General features: G+C 40.3%; 1 protein-coding gene across 1 annotated transcript in view; it reads left to right on the forward strand.

The window, feature by feature from the left end:
- Positions 1–402: 402 nt before the first annotated feature.
- The window catches only part of PLCL1 (phospholipase C like 1 (inactive)), a 224669-nt gene continuing 202133 nt past the window's right edge, over positions 403–22938 (forward strand). The window contains exon 1 of the mRNA XM_081956721.1: positions 403–1241. Coding sequence (XP_081812847.1) covers positions 978–1241 — 264 coding nt within the window. The 5' untranslated portion in view covers positions 403–977. The remainder of the gene's footprint in view (positions 1242–22938) is intronic.

Raw genomic sequence — 22938 nt, forward strand, 5'->3', positions numbered from 1 at the left:
CCTTGCCAAAGAGGATTATTTGCCATCTACTCGGTTCAGTAGGCTACCTGCCTAAGACTTTTCACTGCATGTCACATTTATTTATTGCTGTTATTCTATGGTGCCTTTCAGTATAACAACTGCCAAAGGAGCTCGCAAGCAATATAAATAAAATAAATAAATAAAGCCATTGTAAACGCGTGTTTAATTACTGAGACCCGCTCTCAACGAAGAACACGTTCCTCTTTCTCTTTCAATGTACACCCCCCCCCGCGCCTCGTGCGCGCGCGCAGAAACGCGCGCACAATATCCCTTGGCCACGCCCCGCGGGGCAACGATAGGCCGCGCCGTCTCCGATCAAAACGCTTCTCCCGCGATTACTGGCCCTGCCTGACGTCTATCAGTCTCGTCTGTCAAAAGCAGTCAGGCTCTGTCACAGGCGAGAAGAGTAAGAGCGGCTGCACTTCCTGCTGGTTGGCGGGCTTCGCATGGCTCAGAGAGCGTCTTCCTTGGCGCGTACTTGAGATCAGCGCGTCTTTCTCTTTCTCTATATACCTACCTATCTACCTACCTATATATAGCTATAGCTATAGCTTTGTCTAGATATAGCTGTCTCATGTATGTGTAGATGTACATATATGAGATGCGCGTATTAATTTCAGACGGCAAGAAAGAGAGTCTCCGTTTGGATGGGCGTGTGAGGGGGATGGCTGTTGCTTTGTAATTCTCTGCGGCTGGAAAACTCCCTCATTGTCCAAGTTTAGCGCCTTCCTGCCCCTCCCTTGCCACCGCCGCTCTCATACAGCCGCGCATGGACAACTACTAACCTTGGGGCTCACCGAGCCAGCCGGGGATTTTGAACCGCGCCACCTCAATGACTCTCCGGGAGAAACTTGGTGGGTCCGCTGCACTGCAGTGAAAGGGGCTCTTCCCGCCGCTCTTTTTGTCGAAGTGGCCTCCGCCAAGTTGAGATTCCGCTTGGTGGAGCGGGACCCGCCATGGCCCAAGGCTCGGGGAATCGAGAACCTCCGCCCGTGATCCCTCCCAAGGGCGAGGAAGACGCGGAGATGTCTTCGGAGTCCGGAGCCCTTGAGATGTCCGCGGCGTCTCTAGGGAAGAGAAGGGAACGGAGGAGCGGAGTCTTGCTAGCCGGGACCGGCACCGTCGCCGTGGAGCGCTTTGCCAGCACCCTGGCAACCGACTCAGACTCCGGGCTCCTGGAAGCGGCCCGGGCGACCCCTCGGAGGAGCAGTATTATCAAGGTACGTTCAGATGGCTTTGCCTTGCATTGAGGTGCCGGGATCCGGGGACGCGCCCAATGCTGCCCCGACCATGGCAAAGGTAGCAGCTGGCGACCGGGCAGCCGCTGGGCGCTTTCCTTGACCGCGGTGGGAAGCCCCGGAGGGTGTCTTCGCCTTGGAAACAAGCACCCGGGGAGTGCAAGAGGGCGATGGGTGGGAAAGAAGGAAGGAAGGAGAGTCAAACGGCGAATCCTGCGTGTTGTTCGGTGCGGCTGCTAACCGAGAAGGTCAAAGCAGGAGTTCATTTCAAGCCCTAGGTGGGAGATTTGAGGAATGGACGTTGAAACGATGCTGGCTAGAAGCCCCTGGGGCGGCAGTGGATCTTTAACTTTGCATTTGATAATCAACCCGGATTAGGAGATGCCTGTTTAGGGGAAGGAGAGTCGGCGGTAATTTCATTTCAAAGAGAGAGGGGGGGGGGAGAGAAACTATCCGAGGTGAACCTCTTCATCTCTTCTGCGATGGCTTCTGAGAGAGGGAGAGAGAGAGAGAGAGAGAGGAGCATGGGCACCGTTCGCTTTGCTTCCAATAAAATGATATCGGATTATTTTTTAAAAAGGAATCTGCCCATGAAACAGTCCATCCCTTTCAGTACAATGGGTCTGTTTTCTTTCCAGGATTTCCCCGTTGGGACCGCCTTCTCCAAATAATTACCATTCAAATGCCTTGGGTTTTAATTTCCAGCATTTCCGATGAGCACACGGTGGCTGGAGGACTTGGGCATTCTGGGTTGCAATCCCGCATGGCCTTCATCAGAATAATGGGGACGGAGTTTTTTTTTTTTAATTCCTAGATCAGATCTTGAACGTGAGAAGGTTACTCTCTCTAAACCTGAGAGTGTATGTGTTAATGGCTTTTTAACTGCTTTTCATAAGTGTGAAAAAGTAAATGGATGAGTGAGAGGAGAATTCTGTGAAGTAAAAGTTTTAAGTTTGCTTTAATTTTTTGCCTTTATTTCTCTGTGGCATGTTGTGCTCTTTATTAGTGCTTTAAACATCAAGAGGGTACTACAGATCACATTAAGCTATTCTGTCTCAGGAAACATCAGTTACTCTAAATCCTGCATTCATCTATTTGTATGATGTCTTAAAATATTAAGAACATCTGGTGCACACACCTTATGTATATCTTTCTTTAAAATCTTTTTTAAAATCAAAAGTATATTTAAGCTTAATTTATCATTACAGAAATAAGTAGACTCATATCAGAGATGCTCTACCAATAGTAGATACATCTATAATCATTACTGGTGTAATGGTGACTACTAAATGGGGACCAGTATGGGGATGATCAAGCACAAGAATCCTAGTTAAATGTAGAGAACCACAGTAGTTTAAAAAACAAAATAGATATATATGTGTGTGAAGGATTGTAGTTAATGAGGCAGAAACAGGCAGAAGTGAAACCATTTGTGTCCTATGCAATAATCTGTACACATTCTCAAAATTCATCCATTTCTCATTAGTATTCATGTGCAATCAACCACCAACTCTTTAATGAAATCAATTATCTCACACAATCTGAATCAGCTAAGATTAATATGTGTTATTTTTAAAATTATGTATTAAAGGCTTTATTGATTGAAATATATTGAAATATTTGTTTTACTAAGAATCACTGGAGAGGTTAGTGTTGACAGAAAATGACACCATTTAAAAAGGGGGAAATTAGCTGTTACAAATGCAATTACAAATGCAAAAACTTTAATAAAATAAAATAAAATATTTTTAAGTTTAGAAATGCTGGGCAATTTCCTTTAATCATTTACAACAGGATATTTTAAAAGCTAATATTTTAAAAGATTGAATTCAATTTGTTTATATCTATCCAGCCAGCCAGTCTCTCCACTTTATAAAAATAAGGTGATTGTTTCATAAGGATTTTAGAAGGGTTAGTGTTTGTACCGTCTTGCCTTTTTTTCTGAAAAATAATTTGAATCAAGGGATAGTGAATGAAATATTAGGGAGAATCTAAATGGTCAAAGTTGCAGTCTTATGTACAATAACTTGAGAGCAAGAATGATTGAATTCACCTTCACTAATTCTAAGCATAATGCATTGGACTGCAATGCATTCTGTGTACTAAAGAATAAAGTGCTTTTTCAACAGCCATACAATATTGGTTAAGAATGTTGAGAACTATAGTTTAAATACATCCGGAAAATACTGGTTTGGAGAAACTGGCAGAATCACTAGGGAAGAAGGTTTCATAAAATTATTTAGGAAAGTATCACTTTTCTATTGTGTAGTTTGCTTGCTTGAGACATCTACTCATTTGTTTCCCTATATTTGTACCTAGCATTAAGTTAGAGTGATTTGATTTTGCTATAATTTAGATCAGTGGTTCTCAACCTGTGGTTCGGGACCCCTTTTGGGTCAAACGACCCTTTCACAGGGGTTGCCTAAGACCATCGGAAAGCACATATATTTGATGGTCTTAGGAACCGAGACACCAATTTTATGGTTGGGGGTCACCACAACATGAGGAACTGTATTAAAGTGTTGCGGCATAGGGGAGGTTGAGAACCACTGATTTAGATCCTATGAGCCCTGAAGTGGTTAAGAGGCCATGGATAATTTAGCATAGTAAGGATTTCACAATTGCCGTGAGGCCTGGTTCTAAAGCACATTATTAAACATATCTCCTAAAAGTGTTCCTTGAGAACCAGTAATGATTGATGCATTTCTAAAACCATTGAATTTTGATTGAGTTAGCCCAATACTCACCTACCAGCCAATGTAATAGCTGTTATTGATCAGTCAAATATTGATCTTCCTGCTCTATTCGAGTCTTACATATGTAAGCAGTCCTTCAGATAGCATGGTTCAAGCCAATTTAGAAGTTAAAGGCCAAACCTAATGCCTTGAGTTGAATGTAAATTCTGCAGCATAATGTAAATACTCTGTACAGAATAGATCCAATATAGTATAAATTAGCCTAGCTCCTTAAGCATGGAGCATTTATGTACATGCACACCCACTGTTTGCACAGGTGGGGATGAATGTACACACATGCACTCGCTAGCCACTTCTGTGGCTGGTTCCAAACGGCTCAAGCCTGGAGATAGGCTGCAGCCCGGAGTTGGGGACCCCTATTGTAAAGTGTTCAGAGTCTCTATATCAGTGAGATGGCTAGAGAAGAATTGGATGTTACATTGCAGCGGAACCGACTACACTACAGCATTGTCCAACAGTGAAGTATCTCAACATGATACTCGACAGGTCACTCTCCTTTAAATAGTGTTGTCTGAACACTAATGCTAAAGTCAGCTCAAGGAACAATATTATCAGGAAATTGATAAACTGCACACAGGGAGCGCAACCATCTATGTTGGGCACATCAGTTTTGGCCTTGAGCATCTCTGCAGCAAAGTATGCTGTTTGCTCCAGTGTGGGGTGCATTTGCACACATGAAACAAGTTGGTATTGCCGTCAGTGAAGCAGCACACTAAGTGACAGGATGTCTCAAATCTACACCAACTGAGAAAATATATCCTCTCTCTGGCATTGCCCACCTAAGATCTGGAGAGACGTAGTAGCAGATGCCAAGAGAACTAAGCAAGAGAATGATCCTCAACATAAGCCTGACCCCACAGACTCAGATCTAGGAACAGCAAGAACAAACATTATGGCAAGAACAATCATACCTGAGCTAAAAGATGCTGGTGAAGCTAATTCTATAGATGGAATGGTTATGGCTTTTGGATGCCCATTCATTTCCTACTTCAGTGCAATTTGCATTCTTTTGGGGAACTATCTACTTTTGATGTGGGTTGAAATGGTGATGTAGTCAAAAGTTTAAATGAATTGCTTAGTCCAATTTAAATTTTTAGAATTTAGTCCATTCTGATCTTCATGACTAATCAGTTCTGCATGGTTTGAATAATCTTTTTTTCCATTTTAAGAGCTTTTTAATTCTTCCAGTGAACCAACAATCCATTATACTTTAAATCTGTTTCTCCTGAATGTATTTTGAACCCCTTTCTTCAAACCACTTTTCTTTCCATTGTAGTTCCAAATAAAATGAAGACTTAGCTCATATCTTGCTTGCAAAACAATTAAGACATTCTATATTAAAAAGTAGAGATACAGTGCACTTAAGAGTTACTTGGTAGTATTCGTAACTTCAGTTGCTCACCTACATGCTGCTTTGTATTTACTATTTTTTCTCTTTCTTCTATCTTTACAACATTTAAACCTCAAATTTGCTTGAAACAGTTCAGCACTATTAAGTTTAAAGCATCGTTATAGCTCTTTTAAAAAATAATGCATTTAGCGTGACAGAAATGTTTGTGATTACACATACTTGTAGTATTTTTTAAAACCCAAGACAGTTTCCTGTTCTCTAGTTTGCCTTGATGTTATTTTCTCATATTTATAGAATTAAAAATAGGTTCCAGCTCTGAGGTTGTGTTCTGGGAATACAACGCATGAAATTTCTCTGTCTGCAAGTTTTTGAGAGAAAGAAAGAGGTTGTGCATTTCTGAATTTAATATGCTATTACTCCAAATTTAGAGTTGACATTATAAACTTAATAGAGTGACACAATCATGTGCCAGGATATAATATACTGAATATCAAATAAACAATATGGCTTAGTTGTCACAGTGTGTTAGCCTGTTCCAAATGCAAAAACTGTGCAATTTGAGACTAGACTTGTACTTTTATTTCAGCATGATGCAATGGGTTTGTGAGATTTATTCAAAATGAACCAATTAACTTCTGCCTTGTTGAAAAGAAGCAGTCCAAATAGAGCTTTGCATTATTTCTTTTGGAGATATAGGGCAAAGAGTCGCATCTCACAGAATTTCCTTCTAACTCCTGAGGTTCACACCTTTATCCTTCCCAGTCAGTTTGAAGGAGAGGTAGTTTTTTCTCCGCAAACGTGCTCCCTCTCCTGTGTGTGAAAACAAAACAAAAAGGTGAGAAAAGAGCAAGAATAGATGGGGGCAAAGCACAGATTGAAATATTATATTTTATACAGCTCCATTGGTAAACTGGAGAAAGTCCTGGTCATGTCAGAAAGTTTACACAGCATCAAGGGGAGAACATTTGTGGTACAGCATGTCTGCATTTATGGAGTTTGGGAAGCAGTGTAGATAATTGACTAAAGCTACAACCAGAGGACCTTCACATTTGAATTGAAATACAATATAGTCATGTACTTTACTGAATGTGCTTGATTTCTCAGTTAAGATGCTTCACAAGATTGTTGTGTGCAACCTGTCTTTTTCAACCTAGGAGTCCTCATAACGATGGCTGGGTAATTTAGGGAATTAAAGTCAAACAAAGGTGGAGGGCATGAGGTGGGTAAAATCCAATTGAAAATATTGTCATACAGTATGCAATGTTACTATGTATGTCTGGATTTTTTTTTTTTCTTATTCTACATAGTTTCCCCCCTGAAATGTACTGTTGAATATGAAACAACATTATATTGCAGGAAAAAGAATATTGATAATAAGTACCAAAATGAAAAACTGCATAAGATAAAATCACCGTTTTTCTTTTAAATACTGATTTTATGATTCCTTATGCTTTTCACTAATTAACAAAAGTATAATGTAATATTTCCTATATGAAATTCTTATTAAATTACAAAGCTTTTCATACTTATTTGAGAGTGCTCAAGTGGGCCTTTATACAAGAAATTATTCCAAGTTCTATAAACTGAAGTTCTAAAAAGGTATAATTTCATCCTAATCTATCAAAACATTGGAGATTTAAAACTATACAATTCACATGCATTATATCCATGTGGAAAAAATGGATGAAAGCATCAGTGAAGGGCTTTTTTGTTTTGTTTTTGCTTAATTTTAAACTGCTTTTTAAAGTCCAATATAGGAAAATCCTCTCTAAACTAAACAAAATCACTGCATGTCCTAATAGAACAATGCTTTTTCTCAGTAACACTCACTGCATGATTAATAGTCATGCTGATTTCATTTGGAAGACAAATCTATGGGGTATTTTGAGTTTGATTTAGAAATAAGTGCACGTATTTTCTTATCTTGTACTTTGTTCATGTGGTCTTATGGATCTGATCTTATTTTAGTTTTTAACCTGATGTTGAAACCAAGTATAGCTAGCCCTTTCCAAACTGTTTTCCAGATGTATCAACCTCTGAAATATCTAACCTGGGGTTGAGAATGACTACCATAACCTAGATTTCTTCTATTTTTAATCCTGACTTATGCTGTATCCATTAGATTCATTTGAATCTTCACTGAAATAGTGCCTGGCCAAATGACATATTGATGATATTTTTTTACAGCAGATTGCAAACTAATAAAGAAAATTCTATAAAAATGCCATTTTGGGGGCTATACTAAAGTGCATTGCAGGAAATAGTTGAGTGCATTCCCTGAACAAGAAACTCTGTTCATGAATTCTAAATATGTCGAGGAATAGGTTCTGCCCTCATCTAGTCTGTTTTTTTAAGTTGATTTGCCATCTTTCTACATGCAAGAGTTTCTTTTTATTTCTTTGAATCTTTTTGCTGCATAGTAGATTTAGAATGGAATAGAATCACAGAGTTGAAAGCAAAAAGCCTCTTTTTAAAGGATTTACAAAAGGTCACATAGTCCAGGACCAGCATCATCTCAATGGGGGCAGCGGCTTGGCTGATATTGATATCATATGTTGATATCTTCTATCTAATATTGATCCCATATGCTATGCCTGGATGTGTAACTTGCTTCATGGTATTTTGAAATATACAGGGGTAAGTAGTGTTGATGAAATCAGTAAGTTTAAACACAACAAGTGTTTAATATTCAGTTATGAATTTTTTATTTAAATTAAGTTCTTCTCCTTTCCATCCCATATCAGCAGTACTCCAGACAAAACAACATTTTACTGTATTGCCAACGCTGTGGATGTATGACCCTATTTGACAACTAGAACAAACACTGAGAAATAGAAGAGAAGAAGGGTCTTCACACTTCTGGGTCTGATTCTTATTTGTCATATTGTTAATTAAGTGAGCGTCTGTATGTAAGAGACAGGGAACTTTCTCTCTCCCTCTAATGCTAAATTCATAGCATTACCTTGTGCAAAATTACTCTCTCCCAATCTTTAACATTTTGTACAGACAGGGTGAACAAATGTTTTCTTAATTCATATTAATACCCATCAGTGGTGGGTTTCAAATTTTTTTAGATCCTATTCTGTAGGTGTGGCCTGTTTTGTGGGAGTGGCTTGGTGATCATGTGACCGGGTGGGAGTGGCTTGGTGGTCATGTGACCGGGTGGGCATGGCCAACTTGGGAAATGTGGTGAAACTCACTTAACGACGCTCTTGCTTAGCAACCAAAATTTTGGGCTCAATTGTGGTCATAAGTTCTCTTTCTTTTTCCTTTTTTTCTTTCTCTCTCTTTCTCTTTCTATCTTTATCTTTTTCTTTTTTTCTCTCTCTCCTTCCATTCCTTCCTTTCTTTCTTGTGTGTCTCTCTCCCACTTTCTTTCTCCCTTCCCTCCCTCCCTCCCTCCCTCCGTCCCTCTCTCTCTCTCTCTCTCTCTCTCTCTCTCTCTCTCTCTCTCTCTCTCTCTCTCTCTCTCTGGCTTCAGATTTTATCAACTTTCCTCTCTTCAAAATGCAGTTAAGACAGAAATGAAACTTTTCTGATATCATGTACTTGTTTAGAAGTACAACTTTGACTTCAGACAGATTGAATATCTATTAAGAGTCATATACAGTTAACTTAAGTCTTAATTCTCTATTCAAGACAACTCTCTTGGTTTTCAACACATTTTTTTTAAATAGGAAGCTGTGATGCAATTATTCAATATTCTTTCAGTTTTGCTGATGTTTGGAAACATATCCCTTAACAAGGGTTTCTGCTGAATTCAATGTTTCTAAAAAAAATTTGTGTCAGCAATATTTAAATAGTATTTCACCTTTATGAAGAGAAATTTAATAAACTATTATAATTTTAGACTTATTTTAATATAGAGCTGTTCATTTACTTCAGTGTTTCTCAAACTTGGCGACTTTAAGTCCTGTGGACTTCAACTCCCAGAATTCCCCAGCCAGCTATGCTGGCTGGGGGATTCTGGGAGTTGAAGTCCACAGGACTTAAAGTCGCCAAGTTTGAGAAACACTGATTTACTTCAATCCTCGATTAAATTATATCGGGATAATCCTTAATTGAAATTTCAGAGGGAAAAAAAAGCATATACCAGGATACCATTGGGAAGGAATGTCACAAAATAGATTAATTCAATACAGTGAGGAAAAGTGGATGGCTACTTTTATCTACAACTTCTGCAGTTTATAAATCATTGTCATCGCTTCCAGTCCAGGTCATCATCACCAATGCTATGATCTTTCCTATGGTTTTCAAGTGGATACAGTTTGCATATACCACCCATACTACAGTACTAATTTCTCCTATAGTTTCCATCTTTCTTGGCACCTCTATTGCAAATTCAAAGATGAAAGAAATTAAAATTTGCCAAAAGAAGCAAAGAGTCCAAGCATTACCTTTCCCTTCTTTTTCTTTCATTTCTTAGCTAGTTGCCAGATGTTTCTGTATAAAATTCAGGAATTTGTGATATATGCTGGTATATTAAAATAGGAACAATCCTCACTTACAGTGCAAGCTTTTATCTCCAATATATGCATCCCTAATTACTGAACTCACTGGCTATGTGGAAGAAAGATTGGAATAGAGGATATAACATGCTTGTTTTCCCCTAAGAAAAGAATAAAATAAAACAAAGGTTAGAGCTGCATCAGTCATGGAAAGAGATAAAATATCAAAGATTTAAAAAAGAAGACTAAATCCACTCTAAATCTTTATCCTAATACTGTAACATCTGGTTCACAAATATGGCACGTAATACATATCACAGCCCATTTATCTGATGTCACTTTTTTATTTCAATATCTTATACTTTCCCAAGCAATTGTTCTGATTGTTTTCTCCTGCAAATATTACTTCTCTATGCTACTGAATGACATAGGTATGGAATCAGTATATTGACTTCAGTTGAAGCAGAAGAGCAAGATGTTTGCTTAATAATTCTTTGTCCAAAAAGAGAGAGGGAAATAAAAAAAAAGGAAAGGCAACCCCCCCCCTGCTCCCCCCCCCCAAATGATTGAATTCTCATGCCTCTTTAAACTGAAATGTGGTTTGTTTACTTTTGGCTTTATATGTCAGATTAATTCAGCCATTTTTGTTTATGGCTTAATTCTGTGTATGAACTCAGCCACTGCATTTTATTCAGAAAACCAGGATTTAAATATAATAAGGAGATCCAGCAGTATTCTTTATCCAGCAACATATCAGAGATCCCAAAATGTTACACTAAGAAAGGAAAATCAGAATTTCAAGAAGGCCAGGTGATAATTTGAGCTTACTAAGGGTGAGTAGATGGATGGGCAAAAAATGTATATGTATGTATTAGTTAGATTTATATAGTGCTGTCACTTTAGTATTTTGAAGTACTCTATATTGCATTCTCTTCTCCTTTGGTTTTCCCACAACAAATGTCTCAGTTTTGTTGAACTGAAAGAGAAGGGCTGTTCCAAAGTTACTCAGTGAGCTTCTATGGCTGAAAATACACTTACCTTGGATCTCCCTGATGCTGGACCAACACCTTCTATACTACATTATATGCTGCCTACATCTCTAGGCGAGATGGGCAGTTTACAAGTAAACTTTTTTACAAAAAATGGGCAGTTTACAAATAAAATACTATTTTGAATAAGTATTTTTAATTGGAAATTACACCTCTGTAAGCAGCATGATTTATTCTTAAATCCATACGGTATTATTGCACATCTGCACAGGCACACATGTAAGTTGTTAAACTTTCCTTAAAACAATAAGCTGAAACAGAAAGATCTCCCTTTTCTGCAGGTGCAATGCTACTGAGATGGTTTGAATAATACTGTACAGTTGCACTATAAACACAGATGGTAACATGTACTGTATATGACTTTAAACTCATCCTCTCATATAACATTAGTTCTATTCATTGAAGGATTCCAGCAATTTATGTATAAATCTGATACATATTCATCACTGCAGAAGTAAAAAAAATGATGCTCCTGGATCCCACTGTTCTCACAGATGTGTTCTTTGACATTATTCAGGATCCCTGCCCTATTTCACTTTTTGTTTTGAATGTTGTTTTGGCATAGAATGGCTATGGCAAACTAATTCTGAAGTTTTGAGGTAAAGAGAATTGGATTCACAGAGTACCTTAAACTATGGTTTGTTTAAAAGCTGCTATGAGAGCTGTTGTGTGAAGGGTATATGTATCCTCTATTTTCAGAGGATTGTAGCTCAGTGGCAGAAAATGTGCTTTCGATGCAGAAAACTCTATTTTCAATCCCTGGCATCTCCAAGAATAGTTAGGAACTCCTTTCTGAACACCTGTAATGCCTCTGTCGTTCAGCATGAACAATACTGAATTAAACATACCATTGGTCTGGCTTAGTATAAATCAGTTTTGTATTTATATTTATTTATCTCCGGTATTTACCAATTGTCCAAATTAAGCAATTCAAAAGCATAAGAAATTAAGATGTGATACAATCTCCTACATCCAAGAGATTAAAATTAATATTGAAATTAAAATTATAACAATAAATGCAAGAACACCAATATCCAAAAATTGTCAATTTTGTTTCCTAAACAGTTTTACTAAAGATGAAAATATCCTAGATCCAAGGCAGCTGAAATTAGTCCAGAACAATTTCCTAAGGAAGATTGTTGGCCATCTTTTGGGTATCCTGCTGCTCATTTAAGGATGAAGTAAGGGTTACTTTCCTTCTCTGTTAAGTCCATTTATCATTTCCAAGGTACTATACCTCACCTAGTTCAATTCTGTTATGTGAAGTATGGGAATACATGGCCGAGATATTTGTCTCATGTCTACAACTGTATTCTCCATTTTTTCACAAGAAAACATTTTGAGATTGTCTTCTTCAATTGGATGCCAGTAGAGACATCACTATGGTAGAGTAATCAAATATGTCATTATCAGAAACAGAACTGCCTCCAGTATTTGCTTAATATTACCATACTCCATTGACGAAGGCTTTTACATCTTTCTACTTACAGAATATGCTATATATTTAAATTTTAGCATATCTCAGATGAGATTTTGCAAATGCCCAGTGAAACAGAGCCTTTGCCTCTGTGTGGAAAGGACATTGTTCATTCGTGCCCTATCTATGATGAAATTGGGATGAACACATTGATGACTGACAAACTTGAGAGGCCAATTCAGGTAGATCTCAACTTATAACTGTTTAGTGATTGTTCAAAGTTACAACAGCACAGAAAAAAGTGATTTATGATCGTTTTTCACACTTACGACCGCTGCAGAATTCCAATGGTCATGTGATCAAAATTCAGATGCTTGGCAACTGACTCATAGTTATTATGGCTGCAATGACCCAGGGTCATGTGGTCACTTTTTGCGATATTCTGACAGGTAAAGTCAATGGTGAAGTGAGATTCACTTAACAACAGTGTTATTAATGTAACAACTGTGGCAGGAAAGGTCATAAAATGGGCAAAATTAACTTAACAACTGTCTTGCTTAGCAACAAAAAGTTTAGGCTCAGTTGTGGTGGTAAGTTGAGGACTACCTGTAAAGGAGTATTGAATGGTCTTCTTGTGGACCTGACTCCATTTATTCAGTCACTGTTTTTGCAATGCTCTCTTTGAACTCAGAAATTATTTTTAGAACTCAGAAATTAAATTGTACTAGTTTAGTTCAACTAAATTTCTTTCTATTTTGCATTCTTTTTATGCATGTCACATTTATTTTCATTACTATTCTTACTTTTCTTTTTGTGCCATACCATGTTGTTATGACCTGCAATCAGAATCGTAACTTATTGCTTGCTTTATATAGATTTAATTCAAATATTTGCAGTCACACTAAAATATCGTGTATGCTAGTGTACAAGGACTTTTATTTTAGAGTATCTATGGGATTCATGGAAGGCGTGCACAGATTTAGAATGAGCAAGATTTCTGTTCCCCATAAACAATATTAAAAGGTTACCTGGTCTTAGTAAGTTTTTCATAGCTTTTTTATAATGGAACTAGCTGTACCCGGCCACGCGTTGCTGTGGCCCAGTCTGGTTAAATGGAAAAGAAAGAAAAGAGAAAGCGCAAGTCCCCCGGCAGAGGCGGCCCCCGCATGGAAATGAGCCACGGTAGCCCTGCAAGAGCCGCCACGGAGGACGCTCCCACAGGCCCCGGCCTTGCCGAGCTGAGGAGGAGAGGAGGAGGAGGCAGCTGCCGCCCTTCGCCCGGCTTCCATCAGTGGTGGCGGCGAGAGGAGGCGGACAGCGTCCCCTGAGGAGCAGGAGGAGGAAGGAACCGCCCCTGGTGACACGGACGCGAGGCAGCCCCCGCTAGCTGCAGCCCCATCCAGAGATGCTGTCGACGCTGCAGTCGCCGCCTCACGGGGCACCCAGCGGCCGCCCAAGCCCCTCTGCGCCTCAGGCTGACACTGCTGCCGCCCCGTCGGAGCCGCCTTAGCAAGGCCGTAGCTGGCTCCCTGTGAGGGGGATGGAGAGCGTGCGCAGCCAGCCGGGCTGAGGAAATGCTCTGCCACCCCCTCCTCTGGAGTTCCACTGGGCTGGGCGGGGGGAAGCCGGCTTAAGGGTGGGAGGAGGCGGCCGAGGGATGGGGCAGGCGCCGCCCCGCCGCAGACAGCAAAGGCCTGGCGGGAGGGGAGGAGAGAGAGGGGAGGGGGAGGCCGAAAGGTTTCGGCTCCCCTTGGTGGAAATGGCGAAGCTCATTGGAGGAGGGGCGGAAAGGGGAAAGGGTGCAGCCGCAGCCCAGCCACACATATAAAGGGACCGTCAGGACGAAGCTGGAGAGAGGCCGAACTGTTCCAAATATACTATACTCAAGAAATGAACGCTATGGTATAGCGTGTGTTGCTTTTATGTCCAGCAGATGGCGCTGGTTTTCAAAAAAGCATGTTTTTTCAAAAAAGCATGTTTTAACCTGTCACAGGTGTGACATCTATATAATATACGTATATAAAAACATGCGCATAGACGAATGCAACGTTGTGTCAAAATTTCAAAGCAATCGGTGAAGAACTTTTGGAGATTTGAGATTTTGAACAAACAAACATTACATTTTTATTTATATAGATAAGAATGCTGAGGCGGAAATCCAGTTGTAACCTTTCAGTTAGTAGAAGGGACTCTGCTGAAAGAATACCCCCCCTTCCCTCCCTCCTTCCTCATATCCTCTTCTGATTTACTTTGGAGTATTTACCAATACTCTAGAGTAGATGTAGGAAATATTATGAAGTAAAGGAGAACAAAAGAAAAAAGAGAGAATGAAGTTCTGTTATACAAAGAGAAATCCATGTTTTGTTTTTAGATGCTATTCTCCTGTTTTATTTCAGTTTATGACTAACTTCAATATGGAGTCTACAATCAGTTAAGTTATAAAGTAGGTCAGGAAAGGGTTAAAACTAATACATCTGGAACTAGTATATTGTATCAATATTTATATATCAGCCCAGGTATTCCTCAACTTACAACAATAATGAAGCCCAGATTTTCTGTGATGGTTGTAAGTCGAGGAACCCAATTTTATTACCTTTTTTTGTGGTGGTCATAAAACAAACACAGCAATCCTAAAGCAAACACACCAGTCATAAAGCAAGTCAGTGCATTCCTATGGGTGTTTTTCCCTTGAAAACCAGTTGAAATATTGCGAATTGCAGTCATGTGACTGTGGAATGCTGCAACTGGTCATAAAAATGAGCTGTTTGCCAAGCACCTGTATGAAGTCATAAGACCATGTGTGTATGTGCGTGGGCCCACAATCAGGTCGTGAGTTCTTGGGGGGGGAGGGTCCTTATAACTTGCCTTCCCATAAGCTCTTTCTCTATCCAGCAGTTATTTTTTGCAGGTTTCATTTTTCTCTTACAAATTAATTTATTGCTAACACAGAATCTTTCTTAGAAACTTGTTTTTTTTTCTTTTAGCACAGAATTTATTAACTATATAAAGGAACTAGAAAGTCTTTTGAAATTTTCTAGGAAGATTAACAGTCATTGTACTCATTTGCTGTAACAAAGTCTTACAAAGCATGAATTTCTACTAAGTGATGCCCTGAGCATCTGGATGAATTTATGCTAAAGCAAATAATGTCCTTACAAATGTTATCGAGGCTGAGCTCTGGTTTATACTAGCAAACCTAGAAATGGATATGACATGCAAATAAAGGTAGTTTTAAGGCAGCTAATCTATACATGATTCTAATAATGCAGGGCAGCCTGAAGAATCTCCTACCTTCTAGATGTGTTTGAATCATTCACTATATGACCCGTTATAAAGAATGTTGAGATTATATCTCACCAACAATTGGAATCCTTCAACTGTAACCTGGGACAATCTGGCTTCTCACAAGCCAAAGGTGGGAGAATGCATAGCTCCAAAACTAATTATATTAATATATGTTTTAATATGTACATTGTCTCTTGATTTGGATTATCCAATTTATCCATATAAACTTTTATTATATATTTGCTGCACTAAATGACATGTACAAAATATGTTGATCCCAATATATGACTAAAATTTGGTACGTGTTTTGCTGTTTTTGTACATTTTGTAGTTTCCTGCCTAGAGATGTGTTTATCTGATTGGCATTACAGGAATCAGATGGTTAAAGCTGCAGTCCCATCCCCATTAAATTGGATGTGAGCTCCAGGGATTAATTCCAAATAGAAATGTGTAAGATTATATTTTAAGATGTTTTTTTTTACTGCCTTCCCAAACTTCAGCTGCATCCTCTAGGCTTCTCTGCCAACACTATATGGAAACTTAGGCTGTTGGTGATGATGAGGACTGGATCAGACCCAACGTGATAACTGGCTGTGATTTGCATTGCAGTTATCTATCTATTTGACACTAAATTGTCCTGTATGTTTGTAACTTTCAATTAGCCAAAATGGTGCATTATAGTGCAACAATTTTTGAATAATTTTTTGGGGGTTGGGGAGGGTGGAAAGGGGTGCACATTGGTGCAAAGAAGGTGCAGCAAGTGTCAGGATAGGTACTGTACATGGGGATGTGAGAGTGATAGGTAAGTAAATATCTCTGAAAGGATGACCCAATAGATCATGGGTATCAGGGGTGGGTTTCACCCGGTACGCACCAGTATGGGCATACCGGATGGTGAAATTTACCGTGCCTTTCTGTACCTTTTGGTCCGGTGGCATCGTACCAGAATGCTCCCTCCCCTGGCCTGCCCCCCCGCTCACTCCCCCTGCCCCCCTGTCGCCCCCCCCTCTCTCCCCGCCTCACCATGCTTGCAAAGCGTGGCATGAGGGGTAGAAGCCCCCGAACCCAGCAGGGAGCTTAAGCAAAGAGGAGGAGGAGAGCTGGGAGGAGTAACGGGGAAACCGTAGCGAGGGCTGCCTGCCGCCAACTCCACACAGAGCGGGCTGCAGAGGGTGCCATAAGACAGGTTGATCAGGGTAGCGTGCTGCTGCAAGAAGCAAGCCTTTGCACAGTAAAGAAAATCTTCTCGTAAGTGTGAGAAGTTTTTAATTGCCTTTACTGTGCAAATTGCTGCAGATTCTGAGGCTGCAGGTGCCTGGGGAGGGGGGGGAATGCTGTTCGTCTGCCCCCATCCCAAAGCAACTTCGCAGGTTTTCAAGATCGTCTGGAGAGGTGTTTTTTAAAAGAAACCCCAGAAAAAGCCACAAGAACCGGAGCGATGGGTGGCCGGTCTTTTTTTGGGGGGGGGGGGATTCCCAGAACCAGGTTGCCCAGCATCCCATAGAGGTCCATGCGGGGCTCCGGCAGCTGCAAAGTGCGGCACGAGGGGCAGAAGTCCCCGGAACCCAACAGAGCAACGCAGCTCCAGCAGCAGGAGGGTGGCTTCTTGCAGCAGTACGCCGCCCTGATCAACCTGGCTTATAGTTGGCGGCAGGCAGCCCTCACTAGGGTTTCTACCTTCCTCTGTCCTGCGCTCCACCTCCTCCTTTGCTTAGGCTCCCTTCCTGCTTGGCACAGAAAAGGGGCTCAACTTTAAAATAGGGCACCTTGGTCCTGGGCCACCGCGGGGTTTTCTCCGCTAGCTGCATCTCGTTTGGGTAAAGAAGGAGGAGAGGAGGTCATAAGGCAGAAGAGAAACTTCTTCCCTCTGCCCTCCAGATTGCCAGCATGAGCATGGCTCTTCAGAAGCTCAGCAACAACATGAGTAGCAATGGCGGCTGCCCGCCTACCCGCTTTCGGTTGAGGGCAGGCTTGTTTTGCAAAAGTGCAGCGCAACCAAGGGTTGAAGAAACCGGCTGATGCAAAGGCGGGGACGTGTTTTTGCGGGGGGGACACGCCATGCCTGCAACTTTTATCCCTCACCCGGACACTACATTGGGGGAACCTGGGCGTGATTGGTCTTGAACACAGGACACACGCGTCCCCCCATGCTCCCCTCCACGCTTTTGCAGATTGGCTGGCTGTGGGGCATGGGCCCTTTTTCAAGCCGTGTTGAGTCCTTCCTTGGGATGGATGCCCGGACACGAGGGGCATAGGCTAGGACCGGGTACCCTCATCCATTTCTCCCAAAGGTGTTTTCTTTGAAGACCTTTCACTTCTTCTCCAGGAAGCTTCTTCAGCTCTGAGGAAGCTTCTGGAGCAGCTGAAGAAGCTTCTTGGAGGAGAAGTGAAAGGTCTTCGAAGAAAAAACAAAAAGCCCAGCTGCCTCTTGGAAAAAAAAGCATCTTTGGGACATCCTGGATGACCAAGAATCCCCATAGACTTCCCTCATCCTAGCCTTCCTTTCTGATGCCTCCTAGTCTTGCGTGCCTTCCAACCCCTGTGATGGCCACTCTCCCAAAGCCCATGATAGTTGAGCATCAATAAATCCTCTTGTAGTATCAAGGGTGGCTGAGGGTTCAGAGGTGGCACACATCCATGGTTTTCTAATTGCCAGGGCTATTTGGGAAATCTAAGCTGGAGAGACCTGGTCTGTCCCGAACCTTTGAAGCTGGTGAGGTGGGCTCTGGATAAAAGTCAAAATCTGAGTTTGATGCTGACCTAGAGGTTTTTGTTGTAATCCTGGTTTAGGTTTTGGAGAAAGACTTAATTCACCCTAAACTTGTGACTGCTTTCATCAAACCTTAGAGTGATTTAGAAAGAAAAAAAGAAAGAAAGAAAGAGAGAGAGAAAGAGAGAGAGAGAGAAAGAGGCAGAGAGAAAGAAAGAGAAAGAGACAAAGAGAGAAAGAAAGAAAAAGAGAGAAATAAAGAAAGGAGGGAGGGAGGGAAGGGGGAAAGAAAGTGGGAGAGATACACACAAGAAAGAAAGGAAGGAAAGAATGGAGGGAGAGAGAGGAAAAAGAGAGAGACAAAGATAGAAAGAGAAAGAGAGAGAAAGAGAGAGAAAGAGAGAGAAAGAGAGAGAAAGAAAGAGAAAGAAGGAAAAAGAAAGAGAACTTATGACCACAATTGAGCCCAAAATTTTGGTTGCTAAGCAAGAGCGTCGTTAAGTGAGTTTCACCACATTTCCCAAGTTGGCCAAGCCCACCCGGTCACATGACCACCAAGCCACACCCACCCGGTCACAGGACCACCAAGCCACTCCCACAAAACAGGCCACACCTACAGAATAGGATCTAAAATAATTTGAAACCCACCACTGATGGGTATTAATATGAATTAAGAAAACAATTGTTCATCCTGTCTACACAAAATGTTAAAGGTTGGGAGAGAGTAATTTTGCACAAGGTAATGCTGTGAATTTAATTATATAGATTCTGATGTTAATTTTGGTGCAATATTCTGGTATTTCCCCTGCGGTTTCTAAACAAAATGTTCCCCAGACAGCCTGTACTATATATATTCAGTTATATGTGCTTTAGTGTTCCCTTGATTAAAATGACAGTTCAGCTAATGGAATACAATGACTGTCCCCTATGAGTTTGTTCAATGCCAATAAACTTGATTTTTGCAGAAAAAGGAAAACCCCTGAACTATAGCTGACGTGTTCTTTTTCTCATAACACACAAAAAGACTATCGTTCTGTTTATTTGTCAGTATTACTGTATTAAACCATACATTTGATATAATATTAATTATTGCCCTGTGGTCCAGCAAGATAGGGGTTAAGGCACTAGCTTAGAAAGCCGGAGATCATGACTTCTAGTCCTGCCTTAGCCATGAAAGCCAGCTGGGTGACTTTGGGTGGATCACTCTCTCTCAGAGTTGTCGTTGTGGGAGAAATAGGAGGAAGAAGGTATGATGGCTATATTCACCACTCTGAGTTATTTGTAAAAATAATAAAGGAAGGATACAAATAAATAAAATATTAGGCATGACTATTTGAGGGCAATCATATTACCTAGTGAGATATGGAGTAGAGCTGAAGAATGAGGATCATGTTGCTAACTTACATATAATCCAGTTGCCAATTTTTTTACTACTGGTTCTGTTGTGCTCCTTCGCATGCTTGTGCACAACACTTCTGTGCATGCGTAGAAGCGTCTAGACGGAGCCTCCCGCCACGGGTACTACCGGTTCTCCTGATCAAGGCCGAACCGGGAGCAACCCACCTCCGATATAATCTGCATATATAAGTAGGAATAATTTGTGCACATATACAGTTAGCAAATGAGACTAAATTGACTGAAAGAAAAAGAAGTTGGGATACTCATATAGCTATATGACTTTTCAAGGAGTATTCGTATCTCATCTGGCTACAGAGAGCTTTGGTGAACCATACAGATGCAGAGGTGCTAGCTATTGTCTGGCTCAGTTATTATCAGATTCATTTCAGTTCTTACCTGAGGATGTAGATAAGTGGCTAGAGAGCTCTGACCAAGCTTGAATTCTTTTCTACTGTCTGTTTTAAATCAAGATAATGATTGTTTTTAGAAAATGTCTGTGCCTCCTTGAAAGAACAAGAAGAACTTATTTTGAACTCTTTGCTGAATCCAGACCGCATAGCATTCAAAAGCATAGCATTGACTGATTATTTCCCTTCAGGTTGTAGTTAAGTCTCAGCTACCATATAGATAATTCTTCAGAATGATCTGTCCCCAATCTGATCCTTCAAGTCATCCAATGGTGCATTCATCTTCACTGTCATTGAACCTATCCACCTTGCTGCTGGTCATCCTCTTCTCTTTCCTCCTATCTTTCCAGAATAGAGACTTTTCTAGAGGGCTCTTCTACCAAGGGCTAATCTGCATGTATTTCTTGACTGCTGATTTTTTCCCTATTAATTGCTGATCTTAAAAGGCAAAAGCTGTCTACTGCTTCAGTAGTTTCATTGACAATTCTAAAGCTGGTTGCTATAATTGTCATTCGTATGGTCTTCTTTATATTTACTTATAGTTCTGTTTTTTTTCACTGTGCTCCTTAATTTTTATTGTTAGAGCTTGCAGATTTTCTTATTTTCAGCAAATGGGATAGTGTTGTTCACATCGCATGTTGATGTTTCGTCTTCCAATTTTAAAACCACTTTTTAAAAATTAGTTTCCATCAACCTATATTCAGCATGCAGGTTAAATAAATAAGGAGAGAATATAAAACCTTGTGTCACTATCTTGCCAATCTGGAACCAATCTGTTTTGCAATGTTCCATCCAGACTATACGTATCTGTATAGGTTTTAGATAAGAACAATGAGATGTTCTGGAATCCCTATTTTTCTAAGCACATTTCATAGTTTGGTATGATTCCCAGTCTAAGGTCTTTCTACAATCAGTGAAACACATACTAATTTCATGGTTTCTTTTCAGGGTGAGATGAGTGACATAAAAAGTCACTAAACATACAAACAAACAAACAAACTAACAAATACTGATTTCTGAGGGTATTACTCAGTGGCATAGCATCCCTTTTTTCAGCAAAGTATTTAGGAGGATAGTTTCAGTTTAACTTGGCCACTTCCAAATAAAATCAGCTATCTAGTTCCAATTTATTTGGGGTTTCATCTGAGGTATTACAATGAAATGTGAACTCTGTTGGAAGATGATAAGCTTGATGATGTTACTTAGCTGCTTTTGATATATTTAAATCATGGTATCATGCTATGCTGACTAGGGGCTAAAGTGATCAGATAATTTCAAATGTGGGAGATTTTAAAAAATGTATTCAGGAACTTTACTTGATCTTATGGCAGTTTTGCTCTATGATTATCAAGGTTTCATCTTGTTCCCAGTGTTTTTTAATACCTTTATCAAACAGTTAAGATCATTTTGGAGCAAATTGTCTTCAGTGTACCAATAAGATAACTCATTTTTTTCTAACAATTTGAACTCTGTGAAACTGTAGATATTGAGAAATAGTTAGCTGTAATTAGATCTAGATAAGACAGAAGTTAGAAGTTCCTATCTGTCACAAATGAAGGAAACATGCATAGGAGAGAAAGGAAGAAAGAAGATACAGGACCAACTCTAGGGCACAACCTACCATACATCAAAAACATTTCGGAAGCAGTAGAACATAGCTTCCTAGATCTGCAAATGGGCATTGCACACCACCCAGAGGCTACCATACAAGGACAAATCATACATTGCAAAGACCACTTGGAGATGGGAGATACTTCTAATGTAATCTATCGGATCCACTGCAAGGATTGCCCCTGTGTAGGACAGATGGGGAGGAAGCTAACCACCACATTACAAGAAGCAAGCAATCAGACGAAGAGACCCAAAATCATTGGTAGCCTCACATTGCAATGAACAAGGACATACATTCTGTTTTGCAGCTGCTAAGGTTGTTGGCTGAGCAGAGATAAAAATAGCCAGGCAAATGATTAAAGCCTTGGAAACAGACTCCTTGTCAGTCAACGGGAGTGCTGATTTACCACCAGCTTATCAATTACTTAGGAATCCAAGAATTGGCAGCACAAGAGAACAATAGTCACAACTTAATAGGTAGCCATCAACAACTCAGTCAACAACTAAAAAGCCACACACAGGCAGGCACCACATAAATACTAGACATAGAATAGCCCAAAGTGCACATTCTTCTAGAGAGATGTTCCCTGAGGATAGGCTCCAGTACGACTCCGAAAATTTGGAAGACTAAATCTCTGGTTCCAGTGACCCACCCAGATCGGATCCTGCATTTCTGTCTGTGTTTAATATAGGTGATCTAATAAATGTTTTAGGATTGCATAGTTAGTCTTTTTGAATCTGATGGGTCCTTGTGAGAAATTGAAAGCCATTCACATTCATTTTACTTTAACAGTATTATTATCTAGAAAGTCCCCAACTAGTTTTATTCACTAACATACTTGTCTTCGCACTTTGATTTTCTGTCATGCTAAGACAGTACATGTTCTACTCAAATAGCTTCTTTATGCTACTGGAGTGAACACAATTCTCAGTTTTGTATGCAGTTTTGCTATGCAGGACTTTGATCTGACTCAGTGGTATGTGACTGGGCTCTATTCATGCAGTTAGGTGCAAAAAAAGGAATGAGAAAATAGTTGGCCTGGAGGAAATGTTAGCGCCTGGATTAATGCCTATGTCTGAATTTGGTTCTAGTAGAATATTGCATGCACAGAGGGGGAGCAGACATAAAATGGCTGTGCTCTTAAATTCGGTGTAGTCTGGACTAAGTTCAGGTTGGTGGCTTTTGAATGGCATGCCTGGTTTCCGTCAGGGTGTGTTTGTTTTCTCCATTCTGCTGCTACTTCTGT

Source organism: Natrix helvetica (assembly GCF_964273705.1).
Source record: "Natrix helvetica genome assembly, chromosome: 1".
Lineage (NCBI taxonomy): Eukaryota > Metazoa > Chordata > Lepidosauria > Squamata > Natricidae > Natrix > Natrix helvetica.